We start from the raw sequence: 18,526 nt of genomic DNA on the forward strand, positions 1-18,526 counted from the left end.
GGTTTTTAGGGTAATTTCCAAGGTGGTGCATGTGAAACTGGACCCGTGTCCCTGGGAGGCCATATTCAGGATGTCGGACCAGCCAGGGTTGGAAACGGGTGCGGAGGCAGATATCGTAGCCTTCGCCTCGTTGATCGCCAGAAGGCGGAGCCTGCTGGGATGGAGAGCAGCCTCTCCACCTTGTGCCCTGGCGTGGCGGGGGGGGACCTGTTGGAATACTTGACCCTTGAGAAGGTTAAGTTTGAACTGAGGGGAAGGACGGAGGGGTTCTACAGGTCATGGGCATTATTCATTATGCACTTTCAAGAACTGGATAACATCGAACATTAGTTGGGGGGGCGGGGTGGGAGGGTTGGGGGAGGGGTGCTGTGTATATTAAGGATGACTATGAGTAATCCCTGATTCCTTTTTGTCATTTGTTTATGTAAACATGCGGGCTGATGATTGGGGGTTGGTGGGAGGATGGGATCGTTCTTATAAGGGGATTGACATATCTGTAGGTGATTATTGTTTATTGTTGGTGTGTGTAAATCCGGGAGAAAATGTGAAAAAGGAGGAGAATAAAAATATTTTTTAAAAAGGAGTAGTATAATAACGTTATTATTAGCTTTTCATCTGTTTGGTTCAGTTCAAATCTGTTCTGTACTTGTTGCAGTTTCCTTTGGATCGGGGAAACTAAATGCAGATGAGGTCATCACTTTGCTGCGTATTTTGAACTGTTCACAAGTGCAATCTCCAGCTTCCTCTTACTTGCCATATTAACTCTCTGTCCTAGTTTGACCTCCGTGCCTTTGGTCTTCTACTCTGTTGCAGTCAAGCTCAATATAATATTTTATGTACTTTTCATCTTCCATATCCTCTTTTACTTGTTCTGTTCTGTTTTAAATGCTGTTCCTCTGTAATATCTTCCAATCCTCAAGAAGAATCTTAGATTTGACTGATGTCTTATTATCAACACAGATGCTATCAGGGCAGCACGGTGATGCAGTGGGTTAGCACTGCAGCCTCACGGCGCCAAGGTTCCAGGTTCGATCCCGGGTCTGGGTCACTGTCGGTGTGGAATTTGCACATTCTCCCCGTGTCTGCATGGGTTTCGCCCCCACAACCCAAAGATGTGCAAGCTAGGTGGATTGGTCACACTAAATTGGCCCTTAATTGGGAAAAAGAATGAATTGGGTTCTCTAAATTTATTTTAAAAACACATGCTATCTGAGCATTTCAATTTTTTTGAGACATGGATATCTTCTTGGCGAGGTAATAGTTAAATGTGTCCTTGGAATTTGATCAGTTTATGTAGGGCAACTTAAAAGTAAAATTAGGGCTCATAAGTAAAAAAAAACTAGTAACAACCTTAAAGCTAAAACTATTATTCCTACAAGACAGACCTAATTAATAGGGTTCTCTATGGTTTTCATCAATGTCGCACCTAAGCTATATTAGGTGCACTTATGTGGAGCAAGAACAATTCTACTTGCACTCTCGTTTTGTTTTATTTCATCTGACAGAGTCTTCCAGACAAGCACTAAAATTTCTCCATTGAAGGGAATAAGAGTTTGAATGTACAATCACTCTTAAAGCAGAGCCTTGCCTACTGGGAGCACTTAACAAGAAAATATGGGTGGAATTCCCATTTTCCGTCAATTTCCTAATCCCGTGCTCCCGGTGGGCAAGGCTCTGCATCAGGAATGCTCATTCGGAAAGTGTCCCTTAATGTAAAAGCATTCGGAAATATAAATTACCAAAAGGTTTGTGATTTTTACACTAAATATTCTCAACCTTGTTTTTTTCTTTGCATCACCATTTGACATTAAAAATCTGATGGCAGTAGTCGAACTGATATTTCGTACCTGGTATATGAACAGTCTCACCATCCTCTGGCTCACCGGTAATTGTTGGTTCACTCATGTTACTCCGTTCCCAAGACTCAATTTCAGAGGTGGTCCTCGAGTGAGGTGTCGATGCCACAATTGTTTCAGTAGTTTTGTTGTCAGTTTGTACCAAATCAAAGATAATTTTACGTGAATCATCAGTACTCTTTACCAATATTTGAGGTGTTTGTGTGGATCTCCAGTCTTCTGGTCTGTCAAGTGGTGATGATAAAGGAATGTCTGTGTGAATGTCAGAGTCATTTGTTCGCGATTGTGCTACAGAAGGTGAAGTAGATATTGAAGGGGAAGATTTGAATTCTTCCAATTCTGTATTCATCTGAACAGGTGCTATTGTTACATCTTGGAGATCTTGCTTAACAAATACGTTCAGCTCCTGTGAAGTGCTCTCATGTAAAGAGGACAATACTGTTGTGACTCTGACAGGTTCTATGATATCCTCTGTAACCTTTTGTTCTGTGGATGGCCATAAAGGTGTAGCACTGACTACAGTCTCTTTAGAAATTTCAACATATTTATTTTGTGCTGGTGAAGCTTCTACTTCTCCAAGTGAGGTGGGGTGTGGATCTGGCGACATTATAGTTCCTGTAACATGTTCTGAAGCATATCCTTCAACAAAATCTGCAGGAATTTTACCCACTATGCTTGGATACGGAGTTGTCTGAGGCACAGGTGATACTTTTTCTTGCATTTTGATGGGAACTGAATGTGTTGAAGAACTTTCTACTGGATGTAATTTTAAACTGAGGTCTAACAAAGATGTTGCATTCAGCACAATGTCCTCAGTCCTGTTGCCCAATGTCTTTGAAAACTCTTTGTGACTAATGGTTGGTTTTACAATTATCTGACTTGTTCCAATCTCTTCCTTTGTGGAAACACTGTCAAAGGTCGATGGCGAAGACAAACTTTCCAGTTCTTGTAATTTAATTTCCTGTGTTGTTCGTTCTGTCGCCTCAATTGTCACCATTTCATCATCGTGCATTTTTTCAGACAACTCTATAGGTATACCTTCTTTTCCATGTGAAGTAAGTTGCGCAGATGAGGGAGTAAAGTTATTAGTAAATGTGTCAGTATGTTCTGTAGGCAACTTTGTCAAAATCAGAGCATGGTCTTCAGAAGAATACACAGAAGCTGCTTTGGTTGGTAAATTTACTGTGTTAGTAGTTGTAAAACCGGGTTGCAATGAAGTATGTGTAGAAGGGGCAACCGTATCCACGAAGTGGGTAAATGGCTTATCTTCAGTACTTACAAGATCATTGCCAGAAAATTCCCCTTCTATTAAACTGGATACTGGTGAGCCTTCAATGTCCTTACGTTCTGTCATAGGATGGCTGTATTCTTCACTCACATGGGCCTTTGAATCAGTGACCATTTGATTTGTAATTAAATTTTCTGAAAATGTGCTTGAATCTCCAAAATCCTTTAAAGAAGTCCGCACAGTGAATGTGTATATATCACCCTCTTCTCTACCTCGAATGATTTGTGACACATGCTTCTTTGCGTCTACAGAGGGTGAAATAGGTACAGTTTCTAGAGATACGTCTGCAACATGTTGAGGTAAAATTGTAGTCAAAGATAATGGTAATATGTCCTTCTCCAATTGTGGTTGAGAGGCCCCTTTTCCAATTTTGTCCAAGGGAACTGTTGTGCCAACTGTGCTAATCATTCCTTTTTGTTCTGGTGTTACTGTGATTAAAGGTGAAGAGAAATCTCCAGATCCAGCAACATCTGTCTCTATCTTACTCAAGACATCAGTGGCAATGTACTTCACTGCCTCTGTGTGACCAATTTCTAATCTTTTTGTAGCATTATGAGTTGGCAAATGAGATGGAGACACCTCATCAATTGTCACTTTTCCACTTTCTATTTCTTCTGTCACATCTGGTATCTTGTCAACATCAATTATAAGGTCTGATACTGTAGTAGTTCCAAATTTCTGTTCTTCTATAATACTGATTCCGTTCTTCTTACTGCTAACAAATATAACACTAATATTTTGATGCACTATAGAACTGTCTGTTATTTTATCTTCTGGCAGTTGGTCATCTACCCCATCAAGGACAATGGCTGATGTTCCTAGTGTCTTGTCATAAGGTTGTGCAGTTCCCCCTTGAATTCCTTTCAGCTCTGCTTTAACTGTTTTGAGCAATGTTTGAAATGATTTATGATCCGTTCGACTGCTTGCAGTACTGGAAATTATTTGTTGTGTATAATTAATTTTGTCACCTGCTTGGATGCTTGGCCTGCCAGCCAATTTGGGTTGAAATTTATCCTTCCCTCTTTCCGTTGAAACAGGAGTTTCCGTAGTTACTGGCAAGATTTCCTTCCCATGCGTGCTACTAACAAATACTTCAAGTTCTTTCGCCGAGTACACTTCACTAGTCCGGGCAGAAGCAACAGTAGATAACTCCATGCCAAACTTAATCTGTATTAATTTGCCAGAACTTTCTTCTTCTGTAAAAGGAACACCTGTTTGTTTGCTGCCTTCAGTAGAATACACAAATGGCTCCCTGGGAGTTGGTGACTGCCTGTGATATTCTCCAGATGATTTTGATTGTAGTTCACCAGTAACCTCAATTTTCTCTGGTGCTTCTGATGTGGACACCTCAGATCTTTCCTGATGAAAAGTCACAGTGATTGGTTGAAGTTCCCCTTCTTGTTGGGATCCTATTGTATGAATATCTTCATCAGAGCTTTCCGGCTGAATTAATGAAGTAGTTGTGTCCAATCCTGCTTCCGCAGTCTCTTCACTTATCTGCATGATGCTGTCACTTGTCCCCTCACTTGAGACTTCTTCACTTTCACTGCCTCCACCATCTCCACGAGAAACAGATAGCGAAGTATAATCTTGCTCAACTTGTTTGCCAGAACTCTCTTCATCAGCAATCGTAGGATGTGTGTGTGCAACCTTCGCTGTTTTTGTTGTTTCCTCAACTCCTGGAGAAATTCCTGAAGGCATCAAAGCCCCTTTTCCAGGCAGCCCATCCATCTCAGTGACTGGTTTGGCTGATTCTGTTGTGAATTCAGGAAATTTTTGTTCAGTTGCTGGTGTACCAGTAATATGGGGAACTCCAACATCTATTGCTTTTGTAGAGATTGAAATTAATGTATCAACAGTTTCCTTCTCACCAAACAAAACTGTTAGTGTAGATTTGTCGGTCGGCTTTGTATATACTTTTTCTAAGGATTTGTCTGTTTCTGATTTTATCTCTGATAAGCCAGATGTAGATATTCCAGCCTCTCCATGATGAGGTACTGTGGCATCAGGGTGGAGAGTTTCCCTATCCAAAGATGTTTTGCTCGTCACTGGGACAACATGGCTGCTCATTTGTAAAGTAGAAGAATCTTGAACTACATGCACACGTTGCTCAATGGTAAACATTCCTTCACCTGAAGTCCCCATATCTGCAAATGGTGTTTGTTTCTCAATATCTTTTACTTTTTTTGTGGTTTCTTCAGTTGCAGGAGATTTTTCAACAAGCTCCATATCCTTTTGTGATAGATCTTCAAACTGGGTGAGCACTTTTGTTGTTTCAGATGTGGATTTTTGAGGCTTTTGTTGAATTGCTGGTGTAACAGTGACATGGGGAATTTTCACATCCATTGAACTTGTTGCCACTGAAGCTAATGTTTCAATAGTTTCCTTCTCACCAACCAAAACTGTGGCTGAAGATTGGTCTGTCGTTTGTGTGTGTACTTTTACAATCATTTTTCCTGTCTTTGATTTTGTCACTGGTAATCCAGATGATGATATTCCATCTTCTCTGTCCACCGCATCTGTGGTATCAGGGTGGAGAGTTTCTCCATCCAACGATGCTTTGCTCGTCACTAGAACAACATGGCTGCTTCTTTCTAAAGTAGAAGAATCTAGAAGTCCTTGAGTAACGTGCTTGACAATAAATATTTCTTGACCTGAACTCTCCATATCTGGAAATTGTGTTTGCTTCTCAATATCTTTTTCTGTTTCTGCAGTTACCTCAATCGTTGGAAATTTTTCAACCTTTCCTGGCCATTCTTCAATCCCTGTGATCAGTCTTGTTGCTTTTGATGTTGTTGGTGTAACAGCGACATGGGGAAGTCTCGCAACTGTTGCCTTTGTCGTGACTGAAACAAACGAATCAACAGTTTTGTCCTGACCAGAAAATATTGTAGCTGAAGATTTCTCTGTTGATTGTGTCGGTGCTTTTACCACCATGGTCTCTTTTTCTGCCCTTGTGTTTGGTGATCCAGATGTGGACGTTGCAGACTCTCCATCACGTGCAGCTGTAACATCTGTATGACTAGGTTTCCCATCCAGTGAGACTTTGCTTGTCTTTGGAAGTACGTGGCTGCTCGTTTCTAAAGAAGACACGTCTGGAATTGGTCGGGCTGCTTCTTTAGTAAATATTTCTTCACCTGAACTCTCCATTTCTGTTAAAAGTGATGGTTTCCACAACTCTTTCAATGGTTTTGTGGTTTTCTCAATTGTTGGATATAACTCAGAAGAGCTCACCACCGTTTTTCCTGGCAGTTCTGTGATCTCTGTGATTACTTTGGTTGCTGCTGGTGAAGACGCTTGATCAGTTGCTGGCGTAACAGTGACACTTGCGTCCATTGCCTTTGTTATGACTATAATGAGCGAATCAGCAGTTTCCTTCTCATCAACCAAAACTGCAGTTGAAGGTTTGTCAGCCGGTTGTGCATGTAATGTTACCAACACTTTTTCTGTTGCTGCTTTTGTCTCTGGTAATGCAGAGGTGGATAATTCAGCCTCTCCATCACGTGCAGCTGTAACATCTGTATGCAGAGGTTTCCTATCCAGTGAGAGTTTGCTTGTGCCAGGTGGCATATGACTGCTTGTCCCCAAAGTCAGAACATCTGGAATTGACCTAATTGGTTCTTTGGTGGGCACTTTTACAGTCAATTTTTCTGTTGCCACTTTTGTCTCTGGTACTCCAGATGTGGATATTCCACCCTCTCCATCACCTTTGACTGTAACATCTGTATGTAGAGTTTTCCTATCCAGTGAGATTGTGCTCGTCACTGGAGCTACATGGCTGCGCAAAGTCGAAACGTCTAGAGTTGGCATGCCGGGTACTTTTATGGTAAATATTCCTTCACCTGAACTCTCTATATCTGAAAATGGTGTTTGCTTTTCAATATCTTTTTCTGATTTTGTGCTTTCTTCAGTTGCTGGAGATTTCTCAACTGTCTCCATATTCTTACCTGGCAGCTCTTCTGTTGCTTCTGATGTGGATCCCTGTGTCTTTTGTTGAATTGCTGATGTAACAGTGACATGGGGAACTCGCACATCCACTGAACTTGTTGCCAATGAAGCTAATGTTTCAGTAGTTTCCTTTTCACCAACCAAAACTGTTGCTGGTAATTTGTCTGTTGGCTGTGTGTGTCCTTCAGCAATCAGTGTTCCCATCTCCAATTTTGTCACTGCTAATCCAGATGTGGATATTCCAGCCTTTCTGTCACGTGCAACTGTGGTATCGATGTGGAGAGTTTCCCCATCCAAAGATGTTTTGCTCGTCACTGGGACAATATGGCTGCTAATTTCTAAAGTAGAAACATCTGGAACTACTTGCTCACGCTGGGTGATCGCAAACATTCCTTCACCTGAACTCTCTGTTTCTGAAAATGGTGCTTGTTTCTCAATATCTTTTTCCATTTCTGTGGGTTTCTCGATTGCTGGATATTTCTCAGAATATTTCCCCACCGTTCTTCCAGATAACTCTTCAATCTCTGTGATCACCTTTGTTGACTCAGTGACTTGTGGATCTCTTATATCCATTGTTTTTGTTGGGACTGAAACTAAGGAATCAACAGTTTCCTTCTTATCTGCTAATATTGTCATTGAAGATTTGCCTGCTGATTGAGTAGGTGCTAGAACAACAACTGTTTCTCTTTCTGTTTTTGTCTCTGGGGATCCAGATGTGGATGTTTCAGACTTTCCATCCAGTGCAGCTTTAACGTCTGTTTGACGAGGTTTCCCATCCAGTGAGACTTTGCTCGTTTCTAAAGTAAACACACCTGGAATTGGTCGGGCTGTTTCTTTGGTAAACATTTCTTCACCTGAACTCTCCATTTCTGTAAAAAGTGATGGTTTCTGCAACTCTTTCTCTGGTTTTGTGGTTTTCTCAATTGCTGGATATTTCTCAGAAGGCTTCCCCACCATTTTTCCTGACAACTCTTCAATCTCTGTGATCTCTTTTGTTGCTTCCGATGTGAATTCTTTAGACTTTTGTTCAATTGCCGGTGTAACCGTGTCATGGGAATCTCTTGCGCCCATTGCATTTGTTGCGACTAAAACTAATGACTCCTTCTCTTTAACCAAACCTGTAGCCAAAGGTTTTTCAGCCGGTTGTATATCTACTGTTACCAACAATTTTTCTGTTGCTACTTTTGTCTCTGGTACATCAGACGTGGATATTCCAGCCTCTCCATCACATACAGCTGTAACATCTGTATGAAGAGATTTCCGATCCAGTGAGATTGTGCTCGTCAATGGAATTTCATGGCTGCTCATTGTCGAAAAGTCTAGAGTTGGCCTGACTGGTGCTTTGATGGTAAATATTCCTTCACCTGAACTCTCTATATCTGAAAATGGTGTTTGTTTCTCAATATCTTTTTCTGATTTTGTTGTTTCCTCAGTTGCTGGAGATTTCTCAACTGTCTCCATATCTTTTCTTGGCAGCTCTTCAAATTCTGTGATCACTTTTGTTCCTTCTGATGTGGATCCTTGTGTCTTTTGTTGAATTGCTGGTGTAACAGTGACATGGGGAACTCTCACAACCACTGAACTTGTTGTCATTTTCTTCTCACCAACCAAAACTGTTGCTGGTAATTTGTCTGCTGGCTGCGTGTGTCCTTCTGCAATCAATGTTCCCATCTCCGATTTTGTCACTGCTAATCCAGATGTGGATATTCTAGCCTTTCTGTCATGTGCAGATGTGGTATCGATGTGGAGAGTTTCCCCATCCAAAGAGGTTTTGCTTGTCACTGGAAGAACATGGCTGCTCATTTCTAAAGTAGAAACATCTGGAACTACTTGCTCACGTTGGGTGATCACAAATATTCCTTCACCTGAACTCTCTATATCTGAAAATGGTGTTTGTCTCCCAATATCTTTTTCCATTTCTGCGATTTTCTCAATTGCTGGATATTTCTCAGAAGACTTCCCCACCGTTCTTCCAGATAGCTCTTCAATCTCTGTGATCACCTTTGTTGACTCAGTGACTTGGGTAACTCTTATAGCCATTGTTTCTGTTGGGACTGAAACTAAGGAATCAACAGTTTCCTTCTCATCTGCAAATATTGTCGTTGAAGATTTCTCTGCTGATTGTGTAGGTGCTATAACAACAATTGTTTCTCTTTCTGCTTTTGGCTCTGGTGATTCAGATGTGGATGTTGTAGGCTCTCCATCGCGTGCAGCTGTAACATCTGTATGTCGAGGTATTCCATCCAGTGAAACTTTGCTAGTTTCGGGATCGACATGGCTGCTCGTTTCTAAAGTAAACACACCTGGAATTGGTCGGGCTGCTTCTCTGGTAAACATTTCTTCACCTGAACTCTCCATTTCTGTAAAAAGTGATGGTTTTTGCAACTCTTTCAATGGCTTTGTGGTTTTCTCAATTGCTGGATATTTCTCAGAAGGCTTCCCCACTGTTTTTCCGGATAGTTCTTCAATCTCTGTGATCACATTTGTTGCTTCTGATGTGGATTCTATAGACTTTTGTTCAGTTGCCGGTGTACCCGTGACATGGGAATCTCTTGCATCCATTGCCTTTGTTGTGAGTAAAACTAATGAATCAACCACACCTGTAGCTGAAGGTTTTTCAGCCAGTTGTGTAACTAATGCCATCAACAGTTTTTCTGTTTCTGCTTTTGTCTCTGGTACTCCAGGCGTGGATATTCCACCCTCTCCATCACGTGCAGCTGTAACATCTGTTTGAAGAGATTTCCTATCCAGTGAGATTGTGCTTGTCACTGGAATTACATGGCTGCTCAATGTTGAAAGGTCTACAGTTGGCCTGACGGGTACTTTGATGGTAAATATTCCTTCACCTGAACTCTCTATATCTGAAAATTGTGTTTGTTTCTCAATATCTTTTTCTGATTTTGTGGTTTCCTCAGTTGCTGGAGATTTCTCAACAGTCTCCATATCCTTTCCTGGCAGCTCTTCAAACTCTGTGATCACTTTTGTTGCTTCTGATATGGATCCTTGTGTTTTTTGTTGAATTGCGGTGACATGGGGAACTCTCACATCCACTGAACTTGTTGTCATTTCCTTCTCACCAACCAAAACTGTTGGTGGTAATTTGACTGCCGACTGTGTGTGTATCAATGTTCCCGTCTCCGATTGTGACACTGCTAATCCAGATGTGGATATTCCAGCCTCTCTGTCACGTGCAACTGTGACATCGATGTGCAGAGTTTCCCCATCCAAAGATGTTTTACTCGTCACTGGGACAACATGGCTGCTCATTTCTGAAGTAGAATCATCCAGAACTACTTGCTCATGCTGGGTGACCGTAAACATTCCTTCACCTGAACTCTCTATATCGGAAAATGGTGTTTGTTTCTGAAAATCTCTTTCCATTTCTGTGGTTTTCTCAATTGCTGGATATCTCTCAGAAGGCTTCCCTAATGTTTTTCCTGATAGCTTTTCAATCTCTGTGATCACATTTGTTGCTTGTGATGTGGATCCTTGTGTCTTTTGCTGAATTGCTGGTGTAACAGTGACATGGGGAACTCCCACATCCACTGAACTTGTTACCACTGAAGCTAAAGTTTCAATAGTTTCCTTCTCACCAACCAAAACTGTTGCTGGTAATTTGTCTGCTGGCTGCGTGTGTCCTTCTGCAATCAATTTTCCCATCTCCGATTTTGTTACTGGTAATTCAGATGTGGATAGTCCAGTCTCACTGTCACGTGCAGCTGTGGCATCGATGTGGAGAGTTTCACCATCCAAAGAGGTTTTGCTTGTCACAGGAACAACATGGCTGCTCATTTCTGAAGTAGAAACATCTAGAATTACTTGCTCACGTTGGGTGACCGCAAACATTCCGTCACCTGAACTCTCTAGATCTGAAAATGGTGTTTGTCTGTCAATATCTTTTTCCATTTCTGTGGTTTTCTCAATTGCTGGATATTTCTCAGAAGGCTTCCCCACCGTTTTGCCAGAGAGCTCTTCAATCTCCGTGATCACTTTTGTTGACTCAGTGAGTTGGTCAATTGTTTTTGTTGGAACTGGAACGTAGGGATCAACAGATTCCTTCTCATCTGATACCGTTGCAGCTGATGATTTGCCTGTTGATTGTGTAGGTTCTTTTACAACAATTGTTTCTCTTTCTGGTTTTGTCTCTGGTGATTCAGATGTGGATGTTGTAGACTCTCCATCCCGTGCAGTTGCAACATCTGTATGACGAGGTTTCCCATCCAGTGAGACTTTGCTCGTTTCGGGAACTACACGGCTGCTCGTTTCCAAAGTAAACAAACCTGTAATTGGTCTGGCTACTTCTTTGGTAAACATTTCTTCACCAGAACTCTCCATTTCTGTAAAAAGTGATGGTTTCTGCAACTCTTTCTCTGGTTTTGTGGTTTTCTCAATTGCTGGATATTTCTCAGAAGGCTTCCCCACCGTTTTTCCAGATAGTTTTTCAATCTCTGTGATCACTTTTGTTGCTTCTGATGTGGAATCTTTAGACTTTTGTTCAATTGCCGGTGTAACCGGGACATGGGAATCTCTCAAGTCCATTGCCTTTGTTGTGACTAAAAGTAATGAATCAACAGGTTCCTTCTCATCAACCAAACCTGGAGTTGAAGGTTTTTCAGCCGGTTGTGTATATACCGTTAACATCAATTTTTGTGTTTCTACCTTTGTCTCTGGTAAAGCAGAGGTGAATAATCCAGCCGCTCCATCACGTACAGCTGTAACATCTGGATAAAGAGGTTTCCTATCCAGTGAGATTGTGCTTGTCACTGGAATTACATTGCTGCTCAATGTCAATAGATCTAGAGTTGGCCTGACGGGTACTTTGATGGTAAATATTCCTTCACCTGAACTCTCTATATCTGCAAATGGTGTTTGCTTCTCAATATCTTTTTCTGATTTTGTGGTTTCCTCAGTTGCTGGAGATTTCTCAACTGTCTCCATATCCTTTCCTGGCAGCTCTTCAAACTCTGTTAACACTTTTGTTGCTTCTGATGTGGATCCTTGTGTCTTTTGTTGAATTGCTGGTGTAACAGTGAAATGGGGAACTCCCACATCCACTGAACTTGTTGCCAATGAAGCTAATGTTTCAATAGTTTCCTTCTCACCAACCAAAACTGTTGCTGGTAATTTGTCTGCCGGCTGTGTGTGTCCTTCAACAATCAATTTTCCCATCTCCGATTTTGTCTCTCCTAATCCAGATGTGGATATTCCAGCCTCTCTGTCACGTGCAGCTGTGACATCGCTGTGGAGAGTTTCCCCATCCAAAGATGTTTTGCTCGTCACTGGGACAACATGGCTTCCCATTTCTAAGGTAGAAACTACTACCTGCTCACCTAGAACTACTTGCTCACGCTGGGTGACCGCAAACATTCCTTCACCTGAACTCTCTATATCTGAAAATGGTGTTTGTCTCTGAATATCTCTTTCTATTTCTGTGGTTTTCTCAATTGCTGGATATTTCTCAGAAGGCTTCCCCACCGCACCTCCTGACAGCTCTTCAATCTCTGTGATCACTTTTGTTGCTTCCGATGTGGATTCTTTAGACTTTTGTTCAGTTGCCGGTGTAATTGTGACATGGGAATCTCTTGCATCCATTGCCTTTGTTGTGAGTAAAACTAATGAATCAACAGTTTCCTTCTCATCAACCAGTTTTTCAGCCGGCTGTGTATTTAATGTTAGCAACAATTTGTCTGTTGCTGCTTTTATCTCTGATACTCTAGATGTGGGTAATCCAACCTCTCCATCACGTACAGCTGTAACATCTGTATGAAAAGACTTCCTATCCAGTGAGATTGTGCTTGTCACTGGAATTACATGGCTGCTCAAGGTTGAAAGGTCTAGAGATGGCCTGACGGGTACTTTGATGGTAAATATTCCTTCACCTGAACTCTCTATATCTGCAAATGGTGTTTGCTTCTCAATATCTTTTTCTGATTTTGTTGTTTCCTCAGTTGCTGGAGATTTCTCAACTGTCTCCATATCCTTTCCTGGCAGCTCTTCAAATTCTGTGATCACTTTTGTTGCTTCTGATGTGGATCCTTGTGTCTTCTGTTGAATTGCTGATGTAACAGTGACATGGGGAACTCGCACATCCACTGAACTTGTTACCACTGAAGCTAAAGTTTCAATAGTTTCCTTCTCACCAACCAAAACTGTTGCTGGTAATTCGTCTGCTGGCTGTGTGTGTCCTTCAACAATCAATTTTCCCATCTCCGATTTTGTCACTGCTAATCCAGATGTGGATATTCCAGCCTTTCTGTCACGTGCAACTGTGGTATCGATGTGGAGAGTTTCCCCATCCAAAGATGTTTTGCTCGTCACTGGGACAACATGGCTGCTCATTTCTAAAGTAGAAACATCTGGAACTACTTGCTCACGCTGGGTGACCACAAACATTCCTTCACCTGAACTCTCTGTATCTGAAAATGGTGTTTGTCTCCCAATATCTTTTTCCATTTCTGTGGTTTTCTTAATTGCTGGATATTTCTCAGAAGATTTCCCCACCGTTCTTCCAGATAGCTCTTCAATCTCTGTGATCACCTTTGTTGACTCAGTGACTTGGGTAACTCTTATATCCATTGTATCTGTTGTGACTGGAACTAAGGAATCAACAGTTTCCTCCTCATCTACAAATGATGTTTGTTTCTCAATACTTTTTTCTGTTTTTGTGGTTTCCTCGGTCGCTAGAGATTTCTCACCCATCTCCATATCCTTTCCTGGCAGCTCTTCAAACTCTGTGATCACTTTTGTTGCTTGTGATGTGGATCCTTGTGTCTTTTGTTGAATTGCTGGTGTAACAGTGACATGGGGAACTCGCACATCCACTGAACTTGTTACCACTGAAGCTAAAGTTTCAATAGTTTCCTTCTCACCAACCAAAACTGTTGCTGGTAATTCGTCTGCTGGCTGTGTGTGTTCAACAATCAATTTTCCCATCTCCGATTTTGTCACTGCTAATCCAGATGTGGATATTCCAGCCTTTCTGTCACGTGCAACTGTGGTATCGATGTGGAGAGTTTCCCCATCCAAAGATGTTTTGCTCGTCACTGGGACAACATGGCTGCTCATTTCTAAAGTAGAAACATCTGGAACTACTTGCTCACGCTTGGTGACCACAAACATTCCTTCACCTGAACTCTCTGTATCTGAAAATGGTGTTTGTCTCCCAATATCTTTTTCCATTTCTGTGGTTTTCTTAATTGCTGGATATTTCTCAGAAGATTTCCCCACCGTTCTTCCAGATAGCTCTTCAATCTCTGTGATCACCTTTGTTGACTCAGTGACTTGGGTAACTCTTATATCCATTGTATCTGTTGTGACTGGAACTAAGGAATCAACAGTTTCCTCCTCATCTACAAATGATGTTTGTTTCTCAATACTTTTTTCTGTTTTTGTGGTTTCCTCGGTCGCTAGAGATTTCTCACCCATCTCCATATCCTTTCCTGGCAGCTCTTCAAACTCTGTGATCACTTTTGTTGCTTGTGATGTGGATCCTTGTGTCTTTTGTTGAATTGCTGGTGTAACAGTGACATGGGGAACTCGCACATCCACTGAACTTGTTACCACTGAAGCTAAAGTTTCAATAGTTTCCTTCTCACCAACCAAAACTGTTGCTGGTAATTCGTCTGCTGGCTGTGTGTGTCCTTCAACAATCAATTTTCCCATCTCCGATTTTGTCACTGCTAATCCAGATGTGGATATTCCAGCCTTTCTGTCACGTGCAACTGTGGTATCGATGTGGAGAGTTTCCCCATCCAAAGATGTTTTGCTCGTCACTGGGACAACATGGCTGCTCATTTCTAAAGTAGAAACATCTGGAACTACTTGCTCACGCTGGGTGATCACAAACATTCCTTCACCTGAACTCTCTGTATCTGAAAATGGTGTTTGTTTCTCAATATCTTTTTCCATTTCTGTGGTTTTCTTAATTGCTAGATATTTCTCAGAAGATGTCCCCACCGTTCTTCCAGATAACTCTTCAATCTCTGTGATCACCTTTGTTGACTCAGTGACTTGGGTAACTCTTATATCCATTGTATCTGTTGTGACTGGAACTAAGGAATCAACAGTTTCCTTCTCATCTACAAATGGTGTTTGTTTCTCAATACTTTTTTCTGTTTTTGTGGTTTCCTCGGTCGCTAGAGATTTCTCACCCATCTCCATATCCTTTCCTGGCAGCTTTTCAATATCTGTGATCACTTTTGTTGCTTCTTTTATGGGTTCCTGAGATTTATGTTCAGTTGATGGTGTAACGGTGAGAGAGGAAATTCTCACATCCACTGACCCTGTTGTGACTGAAACTAATGAATCAACAGTTGCCTTCTCATCAGCAAGTGTTGTAGCTGAAAATTTGTCAGTCAGTGGTGTGTGTACTGTTCTGAATGTTTTTTCTTTTTCTGCTTCTGTCTCTGGTAATCCAGATGTGAATATTCTTGGCTCTCCATCGCGTGCAACTGTAGCATCTGTAGGAAGAGGTTTCCCGTCTAGTGATATTTCACTCATCACTGGAACCGCATAACTGCTCGGTTCAAAAGTGTAAATATCTGGAACTGGCCAACTGGGTTCTTTAATGGTAAAAATTCCTTCACCAGCACTCGCAACGTTTGAAAATGGAGTGACTTGTGGCTCTGTTTTTTGTTGGATGTCAGAACGTGCAGTGTGTACTTTTTCTGTCAGTTTTTCTGTCTTTGCAGCTGGCTTAATTGTTTCCTGTGTGAACACACCAGCCTCTCTGCCAATTCCAGGTGTAACAGTATCTCCCTGGCCTCCCTCAGTTAGAGGTGACGTAGTCATGCTGGATGCAGTTACCTTGTGGTCTGATACAGTGCCAGCCATTTCTCGATCAAAACCCTCAACAACCTTAAATGAAGTTGAAGTGGGCCAAATATCTTTGTACCCTTCAGTCAGTGTCACGGCTCGTAGGATTGATGTTTTTGCGGAGATTTCTGAACCTATTCCTGGTTTCTTCACAATAACTCTTCCCGTTGTTGTTTCCGTGGGAGCATCCGAAACTACACCACCGGTACTTTCATATCTTTCTTCAGAACTCTCAGCCTCTTCTTCCGAACTGAACGCTCCCAGTGATACGCTGTCTTGAGACTCAGTGGAATGAAATGTCTTTTCTCCCTCGTATGTTGAAGTTGAAATTCCTTTTGATGCTGAGATTTCTGTCCTTTCTGCTGGCAAGACCACTGTTTCTGTTGATGTCGCCCCTGCTTCAGATGTATGTGAATCAGTTTCCTTTGATGCTGTTGTAACAACCGAATAGTGCTTTTCTTTCAATGCTTCTGTCACTGAAATGTCCTTGTGTTTCTCTGGATCCTTTCTGGTTGATTGGGCATCGTGTGTGACTGGTGAGCTGATCCAGTGTTCTCCATCTTCCAACCCAGAATGAATTGTTACTGGGTCTTTTGTACCACCTAGAATTTCGGTATTTTCACCCGTAGAAATTATTTTCCCTCTCTCAGTCGAGATTCCTAGTTCCTGTGTTCCAGCAATTTCACTTTCAATCATTAAATGAGTCTTAGCACCATTGTGTTTTTCTGTAATATCTACATCCAGTACCCCTTTTATGGTGGGTGATACACTTTCCAGTTGGCCACCCTTTGCTTCCTCCCCATTTAGTTTTAGATATGGGGGGTCAAATTCCATCCGGCTCTTTCCATTAAAGAAGCTGAGTGATGGAGGCACATCTTCCATTGAAGCTGCTGTTGATGCGTGTGGTTCAAATACAACTCTAGTGAAATCAAAATCCCCACTGCCTTCTGTTTCGTCATTTCCTGATACAGCAATATGAATGTGTAGCATGTGAATCTTGGAACCTCTTGTCATGTCTTCAGTTGATTGATCATGTGGTAATCGAATTGATTCGATTGTAGTAATTTTGTCAGCTTCGGGTTCTTCTGGCTCAAGCTCTGAAATTAAATTGACAAAGTACATGTCAGTTATAGACATAGAAACAGGGGAATAGGCGTAAGCTATTCAGTCACTCAAGCCTATTCCGCCTCCCAATTAGCATAATTTCATTGCTGACCTGTATCTCAGCACCTTTTAGCCACCTTGATTCCAAGTCCCTCAGTACCTTTAACTCACAAAATTCTAGCAATCTCAGTTTTTAAATGTTCAATTGAATGAGCCTCAGTAAGAGAGAGACTTCTAGGTTTCCATTCTCTATAATAATGTGCTTCGGTTCTGGTTCCAAAGAATATGAATTTTTTTTCTCGGAAGCTCCGAAAATATCCCTGAAATCCTCTCCGCCAATTCTCTGGCAACGGGATTCTCTGCTCCCGCTGCCATCAATGGGACTTCCATCGAAGCAACCCCATGTTGCCGGGAAATTCACGGGCGGGGCTGTGCTGCCAGCAAGACCAGAAAGTCCCGCCACTAGAGAATGGCTGGAGAATTCCGACCGTGACCTCCATAATGAAACTTTATTTCAAATACAGCACCGAGAACTCCAATTAATCTCTCGGTGTTTTGTCACTTCCAGTTCACAGATTTGAAAAGACAGGCACATACACACTTATTTTGTGATACTGGTTGAGGAAAAATAGTTATTAGATTTAACCAGTGAACAGAATTATTAGAGGTTGGAAATGCAATACAAAAACAGAAAATGCAGGATACATTTAACAGTTTAGTCAGCAACTATGGAGAAAATAGATATTGCCTGGAAGGAGGTGAGGATAAAGGCCGGCGGTCATGAGAAATTGGTGAGTTGGCACCATGACCAATAGCGGACAACTCCCCACCTTCACTCGTATTACGTGCTGGACGCGGTCCACGGTGGAACTTCCTGCCCCACCTCCACTTGAGTCCCTTAAGTGCACAATAAATACCCACTTAAGGGCTTCTTCCCACCTTCGGTGCAGTCTTCCCAGTTCCAGGTGGGCTTACAACACACAGCCTGCATGCCTGGTAAAACTGTGTGGGCTACATTTCAGTTTGAAGAGGTCTCCCTTCATTTGCTCTAGTCCTCACGTGATCGAGGGCATGGACAATGGGATGGGGTGGAGTGGGCATTGACCCCAATGTCCCCCCGCCCCATCAGCACATTTTCTGTGCGGTGGGAAGGCAGGGATTGGTTCCATCTGCAGCCACAGCTTCCACTGTGGCATTGCCAAGAGCCAGTCAGAATGATCAGGTGTTGGGGTTTGTGGCTCTGGCTGGCTTCCCACAGGTGAGCTTTATATACTGTAATGATCAGGACCACTTAGATCACCCAAGAGTATACATCAACTGCATGGGCTTCCAGTCCAGCAATGGAATGCAACAATAAATAATATCTTTTTGCAGGTGTCCACAAAATTCCAGGAAGTTATCATGATACTTTCCTCCTGAAATGGTCCACCCTCCCTGATCTCTCCTCACCTCAGAGCCGACTAACTAGCTGGCTGCTTGGAGACATGGGGTACCCACCTAAAAGATAGTATTTGAC

The 18,526-nt window shown here is 42.1% G+C and overlaps 1 protein-coding gene across 3 annotated transcripts in view; it reads right to left on the bottom strand.

The window, feature by feature from the left end:
* The window catches only part of LOC119970550 (versican core protein-like), a 225,779-nt gene that overhangs the window by 69,360 nt on the left and 137,893 nt on the right, over positions 1 to 18,526 (bottom strand). For all 3 annotated transcript variants that reach the window (XM_038805361.1, XM_038805360.1, XM_038805359.1), the window contains exon 9: positions 1,848 to 17,003. In XM_038805361.1, coding sequence (XP_038661289.1) covers positions 1,848 to 17,003 — 15,156 coding nt within the window. The remainder of the gene's footprint in view (positions 1 to 1,847; positions 17,004 to 18,526) is intronic.

The sequence above is a fragment of the Scyliorhinus canicula genome, chromosome 8 (assembly GCF_902713615.1).
Source record: "Scyliorhinus canicula chromosome 8, sScyCan1.1, whole genome shotgun sequence".
NCBI lineage: Eukaryota > Metazoa > Chordata > Chondrichthyes > Carcharhiniformes > Scyliorhinidae > Scyliorhinus > Scyliorhinus canicula.